At 44.7% G+C, this 19,988-nt stretch overlaps 1 protein-coding gene across 1 annotated transcript; it reads left to right on the top strand.

Moving 5' to 3' along the window:
• The first annotated feature begins 7,624 nt into the window (after positions 1 to 7,624).
• LOC144497693 (putative G-protein coupled receptor 139) lies at positions 7,625 to 18,689 on the top strand. The gene is made up of 3 exons (XM_078219135.1): positions 7,625 to 7,762; positions 8,584 to 8,671; positions 17,782 to 18,689. Exons 1-3 carry the CDS (start codon positions 7,625 to 7,627, stop codon positions 18,687 to 18,689), a joined length of 1,134 nt encoding a protein of 377 aa, XP_078075261.1.
• Positions 18,690 to 19,988: the final 1,299 nt, after the last annotated feature.

Raw genomic sequence — 19,988 nt, 5'->3', positions numbered from 1 at the left:
GGCGGTAACCAGGCTGAAATGGTGTTTCTAGTATGCGTTTAATTAGCCTGGTAAGTTTCATGTTCTGTGCCAAAGGAAAACACGGATTGCTGGGTGGTGGCAGCGTAGGAAATGGCACCAGGGCAGTTTCCGGTGAAATGGTGCACAGAACATCAGAGGCTTGTTGAAATGCTAAACTTTTGGTGAGAGAAGAATACAGTCTTGGCAGTCCCCACAACACTGGGCCGATATTCCTAACAACTAGCATAGATAAGTAGACAAAAGTGGAGACCACCAATGCACAATGTCATATAGTTCTTTTACCCCTGCTTCACTGTACGGGTAACAGCTGCCAATGGCCTTACGTGTGCTATCCCTCTCATGTAAATGTTATGGGCAGACTACAGTGAAAAACTCAGAGCCGTAAAACAACATCATTGATTTCGTAGGCAACGCCAGTCCAAATGCTTGGAGATGGAAGACAATACATTACACAAATAAATGGCAGGAAATAAAGCTGACTGGAGATCCAGATTTTGGAATTCCAGGAAATTGTGTTTCTTTATTTCTCTCTTGAACATATCACTAACAAGCTGGAGAATTTTAAAAATTATTTTCCTTCCAGAACTCATAGAAACATAGAAACACTATAGCACAAAACAGGCCCTTCGGCCCCACAAGTTGTGCCGAACATATCCCTACCTTTTAGGCCTACCTATAACCCTCCATCCTATTAAGCCCCACGTACTCATCCAGGAGTCTCTTAAAAGACCCAATTGAGTTTGCCTCCACCACCACTGACGGCAGCCGATTCCTCTCGCCCACCCCCTCTGTGTGAAAAACCTCCCCCTAACATTTCCCCTGTACCTATCCCCCAGCACCTTAAACCTGTGTCCTCTCGTAGCAGCCATTTCCACCCTTGGGAAAAGCCTCTGAGAGTCCTCCCGATCTATGCCTCTCAACATCTTATATACCTCTATTAGGTCTCCTCTCATCCTACGTCTCTCCAAGGAGAAAAGACCGAGCTTCCTCAGCCTATCCTCATAAGGCATGCCACTCGATCCAGGCAACATCCTTGTAAATCTCCTCTGCACCCTTTCAATCTTTTCCACATCCTTCCTGTAATGAGGCGACCAGAACTGAGCACAGTACTCCAAGTGGAGTCTGACGAGGGTCTTATATAGGTGTACCTAAAACGACCAAAGGTCATTGATTTGATTAATTATTGTCACAGGTATAGGGATGCAATGAAACATATTGTTTCTTGCGTGCTATACAAAGCATACCGTTCATAAAGTACCTAAAGGAGAAGGAAAGGAGAGGGTGCAGAATGCCGTTTTATGGGAGTTAGAGTCCAGTTTTAGAAGCAGAGAACTGGAGTAAAAGATATAATTAGAGGGTATGCTGGGACAGCTGGAAACAAGTCGCCACGCTCCGGCGCCATCTTGAGATGTAATTTGAACGACAACAGCAGCAATACTAAAATCTACACAACTCACAGATAATAAGAGCAGTTGCTATTAATTATTCACCGACCAGGGGCGCCCATCACTGCCATAACAGGATACAAAACTCCTGAAAGCTGAACCATTATCGGCACATCCATCTTCTGTGTATGCTTTCGTTGTCTTTAGATAAGAATAGCGTCATAGATGCCTTCGATTCAGCTCGCTTTATACTCGAGAGAAGGTTCACGTCTGGTAAAATGGTGCCATGTGTTGACCTTAATGAACAAATCGATTGCACAGCTGTGTCACGAAAATAGAGCTCTAGGAATATTAACACAACAACCTTCCACATGGGACCCTTTCTCTCTCCCTCTCTTCGCCGCACCCCCCCCACCTCCATATCTCTCGCCTCCCTCTCTCCCTCTGTCTCTCTGTTCTATATCTCTTCCACTCGTTTTCTTTCTCTTCTAGTCCATCTATCTCAATATTAGTATATTAAATTCACTTATGGGATATGTGTGACGCCGGCCAGACCAGCATATAATGTCCATCTGAAGAAGGTGGTGATGATTTGCCTTCTTGAACTTGGAGTGTAAGTACACCACAGTGCTGTCAAGGACGGTATTCCAGGTCTTTCGCTCCGTGAAAGCGAAGGAGCGGTGATATATTTTGATGTCAGGGAAATGAATGGTTTGGAAGAGAACGTCCTTTTGATGATGCTCCCGGACAACTGCTGTTTTTTTCTTTCTAGGTGGTAGCAGTCGTGGGTTTGGGAGGTGCTGCCTAATAAATTTTCCTGAGTTCCTGCAATCCATATTTTAAATGTACATACGGACGGCTGCCACTGTTGGTCGGTGATGGAGGGATTGGATGTTTGTGAAGGGTAGAGCAATCACACGGGCTGCTTTGTCCTGGATGATGTCTAGCGTCTTGAGTGTTCCTGGAGCAGCACTCATCCAGGCAAGTGGAGACTATTCCATTAATGTCCCGTCTTCTTCCATGCACATGGTGGAGAGGTTTGTGGGAGTTAGGAAGTGAGTTAAACGCCTCAGGCTCCCTGGTCTTTGTACTGTTCTGGTAACCATAGTATTTATATGGCTGGTCTAGATCAATTTCTCATCAATGGAAACTTCCATAACGTTGATACCGGGAGATCCAGTGATGGTTATGTCATTGAATGTCATGTGGCGTTTGTTAGATCCTCCCTTGTTGGAGATGGCCATTACCTGACACCTGTGTGGCGTGAATGTTACTTGTCATTTATCATCACAAGGCTGGATATTGCCCAGGCCTTGTTGCATTTGGACATGGACTGCTCCAGTAATTGTGGAGTCACGAATGGTGCTCAACACAGTCATCAACGAACATCCCCACCTCTGACCTTATGGTGAAAAGGAGGTCGCTGATGAAGGAGTTGAATTTGACTGGGCCTAGGACAGGATCCTGAAGCACCCCTGCAGTGACATCCTGGAGTTGAGATGAACTTAGCCACCACAATCATCTTCCTTGTGCTTCGAATCACTCCAAGAAATAGACAGATTTTCCCCGATTCCCTTTGATTCCAGTTTACTGTGGTCTTTCAAGCCCTTACTCAATCAAATGCTGCCTTAATGTCAACAACAGTCAGTATCATCTCACTTCCAGGAATGTTGGATGTGCCGGGCAATAGGCTTACAGATTGTGGTTGAGTAAAAATCGACTGCTGATGTCCCACAGTGCCTCATACCTTGAGTGGCTCGCTCTGTTTCCAGACTGTTAGTGCGACGGAGGAAATCCTCAATGTGAAAATGGAAATTTATCTCCATGAGGATTGTGCGGTTGTCACTCGCACCGATATAGTCATGTACGGATGCATCTTCATCGTGCAGGTTGGTGAGGTATGTTTGTCGCTCTTGCCTCACCAGCTGCCGCAGTCCCAGTCTAGCAGATATGTCTTTTTTGGACCCGGTCAGCTCTGTGTTTACTGCTTCTACCTTTCTGTATCTTTGCATCCTCAGTTCTCCCTCCACGTGGTGTTCACCCACATGGGCATGGAGGGATTGGCGGCAGTTTTCCTTCCATATCGTGCATTAGTGAACGTACTGTGTTTTCACGTCAATCACCACTGGTGAATGGTTTCATGGTCATCATTAACCTTTTAATTCATGACGCTTCATTGAGCTTTTCTCTTCCATTTTTTCATGCTTTTCTCTGGATTACCAGCCAAGCAGCAATACGAATGTTCCACCCTATCATAGGATCATAGAATCCCTACAGTGCAAAAGGAGGCCATTCGGCCCATCGAGTCTGCACCGGCCACAATCCCACCCAGGCCCAATGCCCATACCCCGCGCATTTATCCTAGTTAGTTCCCCTGACACTAAAGGGTAATTTAGCGTGGCCAATCCTCGTTACCCCCTCATCTTTGGATTTTGGGAGGAAAGGGGGTACCCGGAAGAAACACATGCAGTCACGAGGAGAATGTGCAGACTCTGCGCAGATAGTGATCCAGACCGGTATCGAACCCAAGTCACTGGCGATGTGAAGCAACAGTGCTAACTACTGTGCCACCATCCCACCATACTTCTACCCTGTTAGCACGTAGTGTCTCTGTTATTCACTGTTGTCCTCCATAACTCTCGTTCCCGTGCCTTGTTCTTCTTATTTTCAATAAGAAGTCTCACAACACCAGGTTAAACTCCAACAGGTTTATTTGGTAGCAAAAGCCACTAGCTTTCGGAGCGCTGCTCTTTCGTCAGGTAAGTGGGAGTTCTGTTCACAAACAGGGCATGTGTTCAAGCTCAATTTACAAAATAATGGTTGGAATGCGAGTCATTACAGGGAGTCAAGTCTTAAAGGTACAGACAATGTGAGTGGAGAGAGCGTTTCCAGGTCAAAGAGACGTGTATTGTCTCCCTCCATATCGACAACGCTTGACATTCTTTACTTTCCATCCATCACCTTTTTTTTCAGTTTTTCTTTTTTTCTTTCTTTGTATTTCTTTCTGTCTTCCTTTTCGATGTTTTTCTCTGTTTTTTTCGTCTTTCTTTGTTCTCTTTCTGTCCTCCTTTCTTTCTCTCTTTCTTTTTTTCTTCCTTCTTCTTTCTTTAGCCTTTTCACAGGTAGCCGGGGATTGTTTCGCGGAAACGTCCGTCATCCATTTGGCTCACAGAACTCATGCATCAGATCCGCCGGTGTCACAAGAGGGCAAACATGCTGGGCTTCCTGCACCCTTGTGTACTTCCATATCCAACATGTTCTCTTGCCAGGACACATGTATTTGTCTACAATAGAGGAGGTGGACGTTCCTTGGTCCCTTGCTTTGCTGGCTTAATACCGTCAAGGTTCATTATTTTAACTGAAAGTGCTGATGAGAACAGCTTGTGACAGACGAAGACTGGTATCTTTTGTTAGTTTGTGCTGGTCCATAGTCGGCTTCTCACCCTTGAAATGGCAGCTGCAACCTGACGATTTGCAGTCGACGGAATTCTTCCATCCCGCCCACCACAGGAAACGGAGAGACCACGTCCGGAAAATGGGAAGTTCCATTGAATTCGGGCGGGATTTTCTGGTCTCGGGTCGAGCGAGGCCGTAAAATTCAAAGACTCTAGTATTGATTAAACAGAGGTCCATGTAAGTGTTTCCAGCACTTCTCCTGCACAAGGCAACCTGAGAAAACTGTGCAGTTAATCGTTCTGACAACGATGAAGCCGCACTGAGACTCAGGGTAGATGGAGGTCTCCAGAGTCTCGAGAAAAGGAACATTCCCCACTGAACATAGTGTTAGCGTAGATGAATTCGGAAGAGTCAGTACACACTCGGGTCTGCTCCAATCGATAAACAGTTCATTGTGTTTCCGCGTGAGCGAGGACAGGACACAAGGCAAACACCGGTGCAACAAAGAAAATCATCAGTCCTTCTACCGATAATCAACCCATCCCGGCTGGACACACAATCCAACCATAATGGCTGGTATGAATCACAAAAAGTTGGTTTGCAGGTGCAGCAGGTAATTAAGGAGGCAAATGGTATTTTGTCCTTCATTGCGAGAGGGATGGAGTTTAAAAACAGCGAGGATATGTTGCAGCTGGATGAGGTGCTGGTGAGGTAACACCTGGAGTTGTGTGTACATTTTTTGATCTCCTTACTTGAGAAAGTATATTCTGGCACTGGAGGGGTGATAGAGGAGATTCATTAGATTGATTCCGGAATTGAGAGTGTTGGCTTCTGAGGAGAGACTGAGTAGACTGGGGCAATACTCTTTGGAATTCCGAAAAATGGGGGGAGATCATATAGAAATATAAAAGATTATGATGGGAATAGATAAGATAGAATCAGGGAAGTTGTTTCCACTGGCAGGTGAAACTAGGACTCGAAGGCCTCAAAATAAGGGGGAAGCAGATTTAGGACTGAGTTGCGGAGGAACTTCTTCACAATCTGTGAATCTGTGAAATTCCCTGCCCAGTGAAGCAGTTGAGGCTACCTCATTGAAGCTTTTAAAGTTAGGAAAAGTTAAATTTTGAACCGCAAAGTAATTAAGGGTTATGGTGAGCGTCCTGGTAAGTGGAGCTGAGTCCACGAAAAGATCAGCCGTGATCTTATTAAATGGCGGAGTAGGCTTGAGACGCCAGATGGCCTATTCCTGCTCCTAGTTCTTATGTAAATTATACACTGATCCAATGGCACTGGCAGATAGCCATGATGGGGGTGCGTGATCAGTTCACGTCTTGACCCTGACAGCTCGGTGACGAGTTGCAGGGTGTCATTGCCAGCCTTGGGTAAGAACAATGTGTCTCTCTACTCAGCCTGTTTTAGCTCTTCACTTGTTTATGTTCATTTTTCAAACATAGCAATTGTCGGCGAGCTAACATTTTGTGCTTCATGTAACAATTAGCAACCCTCCATTTTAGGTATCTTGATGTATCAAAACAACTATATGTCCAATAAATATACATGTATTGTATTTACAACTCAAGCTATACTGCAGGTTACTCCGTCATTTCTTACCTTAACAATAGCAAGCGGGTGGCTCGGTAATTTTTGCAGTCACTGCCGCAACATGTGTCGAACCCCAGAACTTTGAGCAGGAGCCGGCTGTCCCTCTCAAGCCTTTATGTGGCTCCACTCGTTCCATCTCTTATAAACTTTCAACTGTGTTCTTTTTTCCTTGACGTGAAGTTATCTGAGAACTCTGCCTAGTTAAATGTATTTGCACCATTAACAATACAGATTTACCATTATTACCTGCATATTTTGTACGAGGTACATATCCACCCAACTCCGACTGCTGTTGTCTTTTAATATTATGGGTTTTACATTATGGTTTTCGCTCTCTGCCCTCACCTTTGTTCATCAAATGTTGATTGGAAACTTGTTAAGCCCCAAAGTAAACATATAACAACATTATTTTTTCATTCATTCGAGGCATCGCTGGCCAGACAGCATTTATTGCCCATCTCTAGTTAACCTTGGTTCGGATATCTCAGAGGGTAATTGAGAATCAACCACATTGCTGTGGCTCTGGAGTCACATGTAGGCCAGACCAGGTAAGGACGGCAGATTTCCTTCCCTAAAGGACATTAGTGGACCAGATGGTTTTTTTCCAACAATCGACAATGGTTTTATGCCTGTCATTGGACTTTCAATTCCAGAAATTTATATTTAAATTCAAATTCCACCAAGTGCCGTGGCGGGATTCGAACCCGAGTCCCCAGAATATGAGCTTAGTCATCACGAAGACCACCTATATATACCTTTATATAATTTTCAAATTTAACTCCTGTCTCAGCTTATCTGCAATTGGAACTGCCCTTCTTGTTTTCAACAATTCCACATTCTACTATTTTAATGTGCATTTGCCGATTTTTTCTCACACTCTATTCCTTGGAGAGTTAACAGTCACCCAAAAATAAACTGCTGCCGGTGTTTTAACTTGCAACATATCACCTTCACATCTCACCACTATGCTCGCTCAGCTAAGTTGATTCCGGGTAAAGCAAAGTTTTCTTTTCTTCTAACTCCCATCCTTATTTTAAAATCCCCCCATACACTTACTCCATTGTATATCAATGAAATCTCCTACAGCCCCAGTGTTGTACAAGTTATTGAGCAATCCTCTAATTCCAGAGCTTGACCATATCATAACTGAATATTTTTCGCCATCACTCTATCCCCGCTCCTCGCTGATTCCCCGAGATCAGACCTCCTAAACTGCGAATATGAATATCGCCATCATAACTCCCCAACCCGATTACCCCTCAGGGTCCGGAGAGTTGAATCAGTATGACGGAGCAAAGCCGGCACTTAACCAGGAAATGTTCTGCTGGATAATTCAGCAGCCGTTCTCCCAAGGAATGGTATGAAGTCCAAATGCCACATCACTCCTACCTAATTAATTCCTACTTGACAGCCACACTTATGTTATAGCCATAGAGTCATGGAGGTTTACAGCATGGAAACACGACGTTTGGCTGAACTTGTCCATGCCGCCCAATATTTACCATTATGCTAGTCCCGCGTTTGGCCCATGTCCCTTTATGCCCATCTTACACTTGAAACTGTCTAAATGCCCTTTAAAAGACAAAATTGTCCCCGCCTTCCCTCGTACCTCTGGCAGCTCGGTCCAGACTCTCACCACTCTCTGAGTGAAAACAAAATACCCCCCTGGACGATTCTATATCACTCTCCTCTCAGCTTAAATCTATGCCGTCTTGCTTTAGACTCCCCTACCTTTGTAAAAAGGTATTGACAATCTACCTCATCTGTGCTTCGAGAATTCTAAGCTGGGGTGTGTTCCACTTTTGTACGTATCGCAAAGCCAACTGGTGCCTTGTCGCCGCCGTAACTGACATATTTCTAAATAGAAAAGTCTGACGAAAAAGCTACGGTAATTGATGAAGCTCTAATGTGGTAGTGCGGCAGGTAAAAGAATGAATGCGTTCGGGTCGGTCAGGGGCTTGCCATGAGGTATGGTCAGGATAGTCGAGGTATCAGTGAAGCAGTCTGGGCGCCGCCTGTAATGCCAGTAAGTTGTCTGCTATTCGGGAGGCTGTTGGAGTGGCTGAATCGTCAGTCATGTAGTTGCATTGGGCGGATAGTCAGGGGCTACACGGGGAGTGCGAATGTTTCGAGATAGTCTCATGGCCTTACACTTGTTAACTGTTCTGCTGTCATTCAGCATGCCGGGAATAGAGTCAGGTGCTCCTCTGGTAAGACCGGTCCGGCTCGTCATCGGATGGTCCTGGCCGAGCAGTTGATGTTATCCGGTGAACCAGTCACTGACTCGCCCAGCCACTCGCTAACTTACGCACACTGACATTCAGCGGTTCCGCACCCACGTACTTATATCGACCCAATTACTCGCCGACCCGCTCATTCACCCAATTGTTCATTCACTTCCTCCTCAATTCCGGACCGAAGCTCCAAGAGGAGCAGACGTGAGACCATATAAGACCTGTCTGAATTCCATAGTTCATCAGCTAACAAGAGTGCGTGTATGCTATACCTTCTGGAGACTCTCCTGTGCGAAATAGGCTTATATTGGAGAGCTTACTTTGGGAGATTAAACCTCTCGATGGGATTCGAGGTCTGACTTGAAATTGGGAAGAATCTTCCAGGCACAGAATATTTTGCAAGCAGGTGGATAATGCTCTGGATGATTCGATAAACTTGGACAATAATTAAAGTTGGCTTGATTAGAACAATAGAAGAGTTACAGCACAGAATGAGGCCATTCGGCACATCTTGTCCCTGCCAGCCCAGGTGCCTTTTCTAATCCCACCTTCCAGCACCCGGCCCATAGCCCTGTACCTTACCGCACTAAACATGTAGATCCAGGTATTTTTTAAAGAGCTGAGGGCCCCTGCCTCAAACTCGGAGGGCGAATTCCAAATACTCACCCCTCTTTGAGTAAAGAATTTCTTCATCGTATACCCTCTCTACTTGCAGCCACTTATTTTGAAAATATGTCCTCTGGTTCTAGAATTCTCCAAAAAGGGAAAACAATTCTCTTGTCCAGTCTATGCTATTTCTTCCCCTCATAATTTTATGCACCTCCATCGCGTCACACCTCAGCCTTCGTTCTTTCAAGGGAAGTAATCCCAAAGCTTTAGGACGGCACGGTGGCACAGTTGTCAGCATTACTGTCTCACAACGCCAGGCGCCTGGATTCGAGCACAGGCTTGGGTCACTACCTGTGTGGAATTTGCACGTTCTCCCCGTGTCTGCACGTGGGTTTCCTCCAGGTGCTCCGATTTCCTCCCACAGGCGAAATATGAGTGGGTTTGGTGCATTGGCCGTACTAAATTGCCCCTTAGTGTTGCGGGATGTGTAGGTTAGTGAGAATAGTGGGATAAATATGAGGGGTTACGGGGATAGGGCCGAGGTGGGGTTGTTGTCAGTGCAGACTCAATGGGTCGAATGACCACCTTGTGTGCTGTAGAGTTTCTATGATTCTATCCAATCCCTCTTCATAGCTCCAATTTTCTGACCCTGGCAACATTTTTGTAAAACTCCTCCGCACGCTCTCCAGAGCAATTACGTCCTTTGTCTAATATGGGACCGGAACTGCGCACAATCCTCCAGTTGTTCCCGCAACAGTGTTTTATACAATTCCAAAACGGTATCCTTAGTTTTACATTCTATAGCTCTACCATTGAAGGAGAGCATTGCATATGTCTTCTTTACAACCTTGTCATATTCAACTGCTGCTTTTGGGGACCTGTGCACTTGTGCGACAAAATCTCTCACTTCATCTCCCATTTGAAAGAGTGTGGAAGGCAGCTGAGATAAATATTTGAGAAATTCTCTGTGCAAGGCCAATTAAGCATTGCAGGTATCTATGGCTGGAATTTTCGTGGCGAAATTATTCCCGGGACTTATGTATGCGTTTAGCGTTTCAGATGGAATATTGTGCATTTTACTCGCTAAATTAAAACGTTTTGCTCCTTTCCTCTTTTTTATGTAGAATCGTTCGATAAAAAGCCTGTATTTTGTCTTCATACCTATACCAGTAAACCATTTCAATGTGCATTACGAATGTACATGTAGTATATGCTTCCAAACGTCTAAAAATAGATTTTTAAAATGTCCATCTCTGATATACTTCTCTCATTCATTCCGCTCGGGTGAAAAACAAAAGCTAATCCCTGATATTTAACAATTTGCGGCCATGTAAGCGATTTCAGTTGCACAGTTTGAGGCACAATGTTTGCCATTACATTGGGGATATATGCAATGAATCCCGCGAGAAACTTAAGGTGTTGAGTTTTGCCCAGCTGGAGTGAGGAACACTCCTTGGCATTTGCAGTCTATTCAATTTCTCCAGCTGATTAAGTTCAAACATTGATCTGCTTGATCTGCCCCAGCAGTCACGATAAACTGAAGAACACGTTATTCATTAGGGGGGGACAGGTAACCCATCTGCATGCAGAAAACCCCTTTTTAAGTTCCTCCTCGGTCCTATTCCTCCTCTATTTTTTTGAACTACTTTTTAAGTCTGTATGCAGCGTTGAGCTTCAATTTTCTGTCAACTGCCAGTCACTCCTTATGTTCCCTCCTTGCTTCTCTTTGTGTATGTCTTTCAACACATCTCTGAACTTTCTGATTATATTTTTTATTCATTCTTGGAACATGTGCGTCGCTTGCTGGCCGGCATTTATTGCCAATTCCGAGTTACCTGAGGGCAGATGAGAGTCAACCACATTGCCCTCATCTGGCGTCACAAGCAGGCCAGGCCAGGTAAGGACGGAAGATTTATTTCCCTAAAGGCATTGGTTTCTTTTTTCCGACAATGGACAATGGTTGCATGATAATCAGTAAATTCTTAATTACATTTTTTTTGCCACGGCGGGATTTCAACCCTGGTCCCCAGAATAGTATCTGAATTTCTGGACTAGCGATGATACCATGAGGCCATCACCTTCAATCGGCTCTCAACTGCATTGCCAGTCTTGTATCTTGTCATAAGAGCAGATTTTCTGCCTCAACATATTCGCCATCTTCATCGGCATACAGCGATCTCCGTATTTTCTCAACACTTTTGCAAATTTGGGAATATGTTTTGATTGCATTGCATTCGAATTTCATATTATTGCAGTCAGCCCATTCCTCAATTACAGTTTACGCTCGTCTTTGATTCAAAATTGTCCAAACCAGATCCGTTCCGACCAATTTAACGTTGACTCCATGTAATGTGTCATTCTTATTCGGGACTGCGCCTTGCCCGTCACATAACCTGTCGAAACGGCAAGATATAAGAACCAATCTTTCCAAAAGTTCCCCCATTGACATTCGATCTTCTTGCCCCAGCTCATTCGAACCTTGGTCTGGACTTCCGTAGACAATTATCCTAAATACACGCCGGCATAGTGGTTAGCACTGCTGCCTTACATCGCCAGGGACCTGGGTTCATTTCCCTGCTCGGGTCAATGTCTGTGTGGAGTTTGCACATTCTCTGCGTGTCTGCGTGGGTTTCCTCCGGGTGCTCCGGTTTCCTCCCAAAGTCCAAAGATGTGCGGGTCTGATTAATTGGCTGTGCTAAAGTGCCCTTTAGTCTCAGGGGGAATGGCGTGGGTAAATGCATGGGGTTATGTGGATAGACTCGATGGGCCAAATGGCCTCCTTCTTCACTGTATGATTGTATACCCTTCCGAAATTATTTTGCCTCTCTGTTCTCTTGATTGTTGCAATTGAAGATTTTATTCTGTTAAAATTTCCTATTGTAACGGCTCAATAATTCTTGCTGATCTCTATTACTTTGCAGATTCGTTTCATAGAATCATAGAATCCCGACAGTGAAGAGTGAGGCCATTCAGCCCATCGAGCCTGCACCGACAACAATCCCACTCAGGCCCTATTCCCGTAACCCTTCGTTTCGCGTGATCTCAAGTTCAGGTTTGAATTAAGTTGATTTTTGGATGGCCAATAAATTCTGGCCCAACCTGCGACGCCCACATTCTGTGAATTGACCATAAAGAAACTTGAACTGCGGTCTTCGCGTGTGCTGAATGTCCTCAGCATTTGCACGTCAGTGGCTTGTTGGGCATTGTCAGAGGTCTGGTGAGAATCAGGCCGGGAAAAGACGACAGATTCCCTTCTCTGAAGTGAATTAATGCATAAGATGGACGTTTACCACAGTTCAGCTGTTTCGTGAACTTTTTTTTCCTGAAAGTACCTATTAATTCCAAGTTTTAAAAACTGCATTTAAATTTACGCAGTCCCGAGGTGCTCCTGGCCAATTCGGTCCATTGTAATAAAATCGAATTTCTACAACCAATATATTGCTGTAGCGATTTTCATACCCTGAACATGTTTATATTTTAGTTGGCTGTACCGAGAGGGAAACAAAGTGTGTTTGCGGGCCAGTGCATGTGCCACGGTGTGTATAGTTGTGGATACCTGTATATGGCGTGCTACTATTCCACTGGGCTGAATATTGGTGTCTTTCTGAGATTATGTCTGCCAGTTCTTGCGTGGGGTGCCGGGAATGTTGTAGATGGGTATTTGATCGAGACTAATGTATATTTTTGTGTGTGCGCAGAAAGTGTGTTGATCGCCTTCTGGTCTAATACTATGGCGTGTGAGCGAATCAATTCCTGTCTTTGCAGATACCGCAATGTGCGTGATGGTTTAGCTTTCTGCCTGTGACTGAATGGGCGAGAGTTAAGTGAGCCACACGGTGTCACAGTGGTTAGCGGTATTGTTTCACCGCGCAATGGAGCCGATTTCGATTCCGGGTCCCTGGGTTGGTCATGCTAAATTCTCCCTCAATGTACCCGAACAGGCGCCGGAGTGTGGCCATTAGGAGATTATCACAGTCACTTCATTGCAGTGTTAATGCAAGTCTCCTTGTGAAACTCAGAATTAAACATTAAACTTTTTAAAATGGTAATCTATGACTGTGTGCAGCTTTGTGGGGTATTCTATGTGTGGGATGTTTTCGTGTTGAGGTTTGTCTGTAGTCGCTATCTCTATTTCAATCTTAAAGTTGTGTTGACATGTTTGTGATGCGCATGCGTTTTGGCGTCTGCCGATTTCGCGCTCGGTATGAAGCTCTCTGTTAGTCTGTGTGGGTCTGCCTAAGAAAGATGGAATGTGTATGTGTTTGGATTGCTGCATTAAGGTTAAGATACGCAGGGTGCATCGTACATTTGTGCGTGTGCATGATTGTGTGTGCAACTGTGCGTGAGTATGTGTTGTGTCTGTGTTTGCTGTGGAAAGTAACATGCGTTGGTATATTGCAAGTTCCCGCGCCAGTGTATTTCGTGCTGCCAGCGATAAAGTTGAGTGCCAACATTAAGCTGGGTCTCTCTGAAGGGGCTTAATGATTGCTCCACGTCCATGTATTTTGTGGCTGCCTGTCTGTCAGCTGCAGAAACTGGATATTATTGTAACGAGGGGAACTATTATGAAGGTTTTATGTAGTTAGAAAGTCTTGAAGAAGGTCACCAAAATAACATAGAAACATAGAAGATAGGAGCAGGAGGCGGCAATCTGGCCCTTCGAGCCTGTTCCGCCATTCATTACGATCATGGCTGATCATCCAACTCAGTGCCTAATCCTGCTTTTTCCCCAGAACCTTGGATCCCATTCGTCTCAAGGGCAAAATCCAGCCGTCTCTCAATACATTCAATGTTTTGGCATCAACTACTTCCTGTGCCAATGAATTCCACAGGCTCACCACTCTTCGGGTGAAGAAATGTCTCCTCACCTCCGTCCTGAATGGTCTACCTCGAATCCTCAGACTGTACCCTCAACATAAAATAAATCACCGATGAGAATCGAAGATGTTGCATGAACGCATAGAAAACACCTGAGTATTATTGCTTCTTATGGCTTCTGCTGTTTTGAAATTCTACGAAATCCAGGTGGAATATTGCGAGAGCGACATTTTCACAGGAGGCGGAGCTGCCTTTAATGTAATTGGCGTCATCCCCATCCATGTCTTCTGGGTATTGCTGCACTATTCATAAAAGCTTGCTGGCTACCGATTCTGAGATTGTCTTCAAGATATAGCTACCGAAATAAGGACCTAAATTCCCATCCAGAAGCAATGGTGCTGCCAATAATTCTACAGCTATTACTCATTTTTCAGCATTGTCTTGCAGTCATCTGCATTCCAGGTGAGAATATTGCGACAGTTCTTTACGTGGTAAATATATTTTCTTTTTTATTTCAGGTATTTCCTTTTGCAACTTAAAATTTTAACAAAGCGATGGCATACGCAATCTAACGCTTTGCAGAGGCTACCGTCGAGTCACACTCGAATTACAGCGGGATTAGGGTAATCAGTTCTATAAGGAAACTGCAAATGGTGATGTTGTTTTCCATCAAAAAGATTGCTTGAGGATTATGTAATAGAATGGGGCCAGTGTAGAATGTGTCCGTATTTTACAACGACGGGATTTTATGAGATTTGTCTCCAAAGAGATTATCAGGTTTGCGGCGGGCGAGTTGGCGGCGGGGGAGTGGGGCGGTCTGGGGGAGAATCCGGTGGTTTTGGGAGAAATTGCTTTATGCTACATGGCGAGACAAGGCAGATTATTTTCCTCAAAACAAAGGAGGCAATGACGATATTTAAGCACGGATTTACAGGTTCTGAATGATATCCTTCAGGTAATTAACGACAAAAGGGCTTCAGCCTCTTGCGATTCATCAAGGAGCAATAGAAATGCAAAGATAATGGCAAAATACTGCGGATGCTGGGATCTGAAACGAAAACATTAAATGCTGGAAAATCTCAGCAGGTCTGACAGGAGTGGAGAGAGAGAATAGAGCCAACGGTTCGAGTCTGGCTGACCCTTCAGCATTCAAACGTTTGCTCTATTCTCTCTCCCTCTCTCCACAGCTGCTGTCAGGCTGGTGAGATTTTCCAGCACTTTCTTATTTTGTGCCATAAAAATCCAATTTGTTTTTGTTTTCATTCCAATTCAATCAAATCAAGTCCAATTCAGAGTCTCAACAAGTTGAGACATTTCCGATCCAAGCTGACAAGACAGGGCTCTTACCTCCTGTCTTGGGCTTGATCTACATGATCCAAGCTGATTGGAGTAGGCATAGCTCCTCCTGCAAGGCTTGATCTCATTTGAATTCTAGCCAGCAGGCCGAGATGCCGCTTTTAAAAATTGTTTCAAGTGAAGCTAAAATGTAACCTAATGACTTCAACCAAGCACAGAATGTCGATACCACACTTGATCTTAGCCAAAAGGTCGAGAAGCCATAAAAATGTAATTTTTAAAAAATATACTTTTCCAATTCAATCAAATCAAATCCAATTCAGAGTCTCAACAAGTTGAGACATTTCAGATCCAGGCTGACAAGTCAGGACGGGAGACCAAAACCACCCTGTCCTGGGCCTGATCTACATGAGTCAAGCTGATTGGAGAAGGGGGAGGATCCTCCTCCAAGACATGAGCTCATTTGCATCTTAGCCAAAAGGCCGAGATGCCGCTTTTAAAAATTGCGCCATAAAAATGCAATTGCACAAAGAACGGGCAAAAGTGTCAGAACTATGCAGCGAGAAAGTGACCACGTCGCGGTCAAGTTCCAGTCTAACATCTTCAAGGTAACATTGCAAGGGTCATGTCTCTGCTTGCCTGCATGAGAACAGTTCCAAACTCACGCACTTACCTGGTCATCATCCAGGTGAACGAGATCGTTAAATTCCATCCCTCCCCCATTTTATATTTTCACTCCCTCATGCACCCGCGAAAAGTGGCGGCATGTGCATCATTCCCAAGATAAACGGCAGGATCTCGTCAAGGCTACTTTGAAAATGTGCAAACTTCACGACATACAGCTTCAGGGTTCAGGGTGCTTGACAAGAAATAAACAGCATCTGCAGGTTCTCCTCCAACTCGCACACCGTGTTTCCTTGCAACGACGTTCCCTTTCTTGATTGTTGGCCATCGAAAACCCGGATTAGGGACCCTAAATGTAGAACATGCACGGCTAAGGTCCAGTAAACCTGCTCACCATTAACTTGTCAAGGCGAGTTAGAAATGTGCCGCAATTGCTAGTCATGGCAGCATCTCACGCATCCAATGAACAAATAGAAGATTAGGACAGACATGTAATTCTCGCAATAAGCAAGGAGCGGGTTGATGTATTGTCCATTCATTGAGTAGTTATGAAGTGGGATGAGTTGACCGGAAAGGATGGGTGGATGAATGTTTGGAGTTGGAGGAGGCAAAGCGTTCCAAATGGAACTGGGCGCATTCTTGAAAGGGAAAACGTGCATGACCATGGCGACATTGCAGAGGGATAATATAAACTTAATAGCTCTTTGAAAGCCGTGGGCAGACCAATGACCTTTATTAGTTTTGTGTGATTCCCTGAATGGACACGCTGTTCTCACAACCAAAAGACTTGGTTTTCTTTTTGTCTTGATTTCAAAAATGATCAATCAAAACTAGTTTGTGTTTGGGCCAATTCTTTTTGTTAATCTGTCGTTTTCTGGAATGTGGCGCAACACTATCGGATCATTGGCTCGTTATTAACATCGAAATTACTCATATTTATTGTGTTGACTTGCTTTGGTTCTGGGGATTTTTTTAAATGTCCTGTTCAAATACGAAGCCATCAAAAGCATGGCTCATCTGCCCCAGTGAACAGCTGCTCAATATGCATTGCTGAGGTTCATAAAATGTGCTCACCATGAACTTGTCAAGGCAAGTAAGAGACTGCTGACACAAGAAGCAGGTCAGCCCTCCCGGTGCTGAAGGAATGCTGCAATGCTGTGAGATGCGGCCTTCCAATGAAATGTTAAATTAACGTTCCGGTATGCCCTTCAGAACTTGTATCAAATGTCCAGGTCAACATTTCAAATGTGAATGGAGAAGGCCACCCCAACCTTGATCCAACGTGATAAAACAACGGGGGTCTGAGACACGGCACTGTGGTTAGCACTGCTACTTCACAGCGCCAAGGACCCGGGTTCGTATTCCCGGCTCGGGTCACTGTCTGTGTGGAACTTGCACGTTCTCCTCGTGTCTGCGTGGGTTTCCATCGGGTGCTCCGGTTTCCTCCCACATTCGAACGATGTGTGGGTTGAGTGGATTGGCAGAGCTAAATTGTCCCTCAGTGTCAGGGGGACTAGGTGGGCTAAGTGCATGGGGTTATGGGGAGAGGGCCTGGGTGGGATTGTGGTCGGTGCAGACTGGGTGGGCCGAATGGACTCCTTCTGCACTGTAATGATTCTATGAAATTAGTCGATGTTTTGTTTGTGGAATCTAATAGTATGCAATACGGTGGGGCCTAGAGTTTCAAGATCTTAATCCGCGAACACTTGTAATTTATGTTGACTGAATTGGCCAAAGAGCTTTAGAAATGCAGCTACTTTAGTTCTTTCATAAATGGTGAATGCCTCTGCTTGCAGCTAATTTGGTCACGATATTGGTGCTGTCCCGGGGAAATTGTGGCCTGTCCAGTGGTATCGTCCTGTACCTGGTCTGCATGTCAACAACGGATCTGCTGGTCCTTGCCTTCTGTGTACTCCATTCGATATTGTATTCCTATTTTCCGTTCTCTTTCTTGTTCTACACCGCCGCCTGCAGGACAGAAGCCATCATCTGTTTCACTGCTATAGACTGCTCTGTCTGGTTAACTACAGCTTTCACTTTTGACCGTTTTGTGTCCATCTGTTGTCATAACTTGAGAACCCGTTATTGCAACAGGAGGACAGCTTCCTGGGTCATAGCTGCCCTGTGTGCTGCTAACCTTCTCAGGAATATCCCATTCTACTTTAAGTACACACATTACGGCATCATCAACGGCATTCCATGGGGCTGCGCTCCTCGTCTCAGCTTCTTCAGCTTGCCCGGCTGGGTGGTATTTTACTGGCTCCATCACATTTTAAATCCACTGGTCCCTTACGTGCTTATTCTGGTCTTCAATGTTCTGACTGTCTGGCATATTGTACTATCAAGTCGAGCACGCAAGGCTCTTCGAGACCGAAAAAAACAAGTTCAAGGAGGGGATCCTGAAATGGTTAATCGGCGTCGGTCCATCATCCTGTTGTTCACAGTATCGGGCTGTTTTGTCCTGTTGTGGTTGCCCAAGATCACAGTGTTCCTAGTGATGAAAATCTCCAACAACCATTCGTATCCGAATTACAATCATCCCCTCGCCATCGCTGACATTTCAGGTACGATCTTGTTCTACCTGAGCTCCTGCACCAACACGACAATCTATGCACTGACCCAGAGCAAAGTCAGACAGGTGTTGAAGGGTGCTGTGAAATACCCTTTCACATTTATTTCACAATTGCTTCCACGGTCAAAGTAACTCATTTCTCTTTGCATGTGGGGCAGCAACATCACTCGGAGTTAGACATTGCACTCTTTCCACAGACTAAGAACGTAAAAACTAGGAGCAGGAGTAGGCCATCTGGCCCCTCGAGCCTGATCCGCCATTAATAAGATCATGGCTAATCTTTTTTGTGGCCTCAGCTCCACTTCCCACTCGTTCACCATAACCCTTAATTCCTTTATGTTCAAAAATGTATCTATCCTTGCCTTAAAAACACGCAATGAGGCCGCCTCAACTGTCTCAATGGGCAGGGAATTCCACAGATTCACAACCCTTTGGGTGAAGAAGTTCCTCCTCAACTCCGCCCTAAACACAGACTAAATCAGTAATTATTCATATTTCAACCACGCCGCACTATCTCCGACCCATTTGTCTTACTGAGGGAATAGCCTCCATCAGGAAGCTAGATATACAGAGTAACACACAATGTGGTGTTTTGTTTCATTAAACAATATTAGACTTATGGTTACCATCATCAGCGGTAACTATGTTTTGGAAGCAGGTTAGGACAAAATTACCAAGCCATTACCAGTCCCAATTTTCAGGAATGCAGGAGAGACCCGTCGATGAAAAAAAACAGAGGCGAGTGAAGATGCTACACGACCGACTGCTGGTCTAGTTCTTGCTGGTCTGTGCATAGCCCAAAAGGTTTGTTTTATATATCCTACCCAGGGTACAAGTTTTAAGTGCGGAAGTATCTAAAATACGCAGTGAGGCTAGATCCAGTGAGTTGACAACATCAAATGCTCCTTTTCTGATGAGAAACATTAGTCAGCTAAGGAAAATGTACAGCAGTATAACACCCAGCACCCAGTTGTGTTTGTAACACATCCAAAGATGAACTCAGAAAGTGAAATTATTCCATATAAACAATTTGAACTGCAATAATACACATGATGCCAATGAACTTCCAAGTCAGTAATACAGAAGTGATTAGTTTCGATCTCCTCAGAGTGCACCATCATGACATCCGAAATGTTGAGCAAAATGTTAAGTTCTAAAACGATGAATAAAAACATATCGTTTGTGTGAATCCTTTTTGTAACACCACATTTTTATGCTTAATGTATGTAATGCTATCTTCAGCAAAAATGTTGCGACATAAATTTCAGTGAATATGTAAATAATGACCACATCTCATCGAGGCACACAATCCAATAATTATCAAAATGATATCATAGAACCTCTACAGTGCAGTGGAGGCCATTGGGCCCATCGAGCCTGCACCGACTCTTATCCAGGGCCTCTTCCTCTGCTCCATCCCTGTAAGCCCAT

Source organism: Mustelus asterias, chromosome 8, assembly GCF_964213995.1.
Source record: "Mustelus asterias chromosome 8, sMusAst1.hap1.1, whole genome shotgun sequence".
NCBI classification, from domain to species: Eukaryota; Metazoa; Chordata; class Chondrichthyes; order Carcharhiniformes; family Triakidae; genus Mustelus; species Mustelus asterias.
Note: the sequence above shows the minus strand (reverse complement) of the source record. Positions and strands in the feature narration are given on the sequence as shown.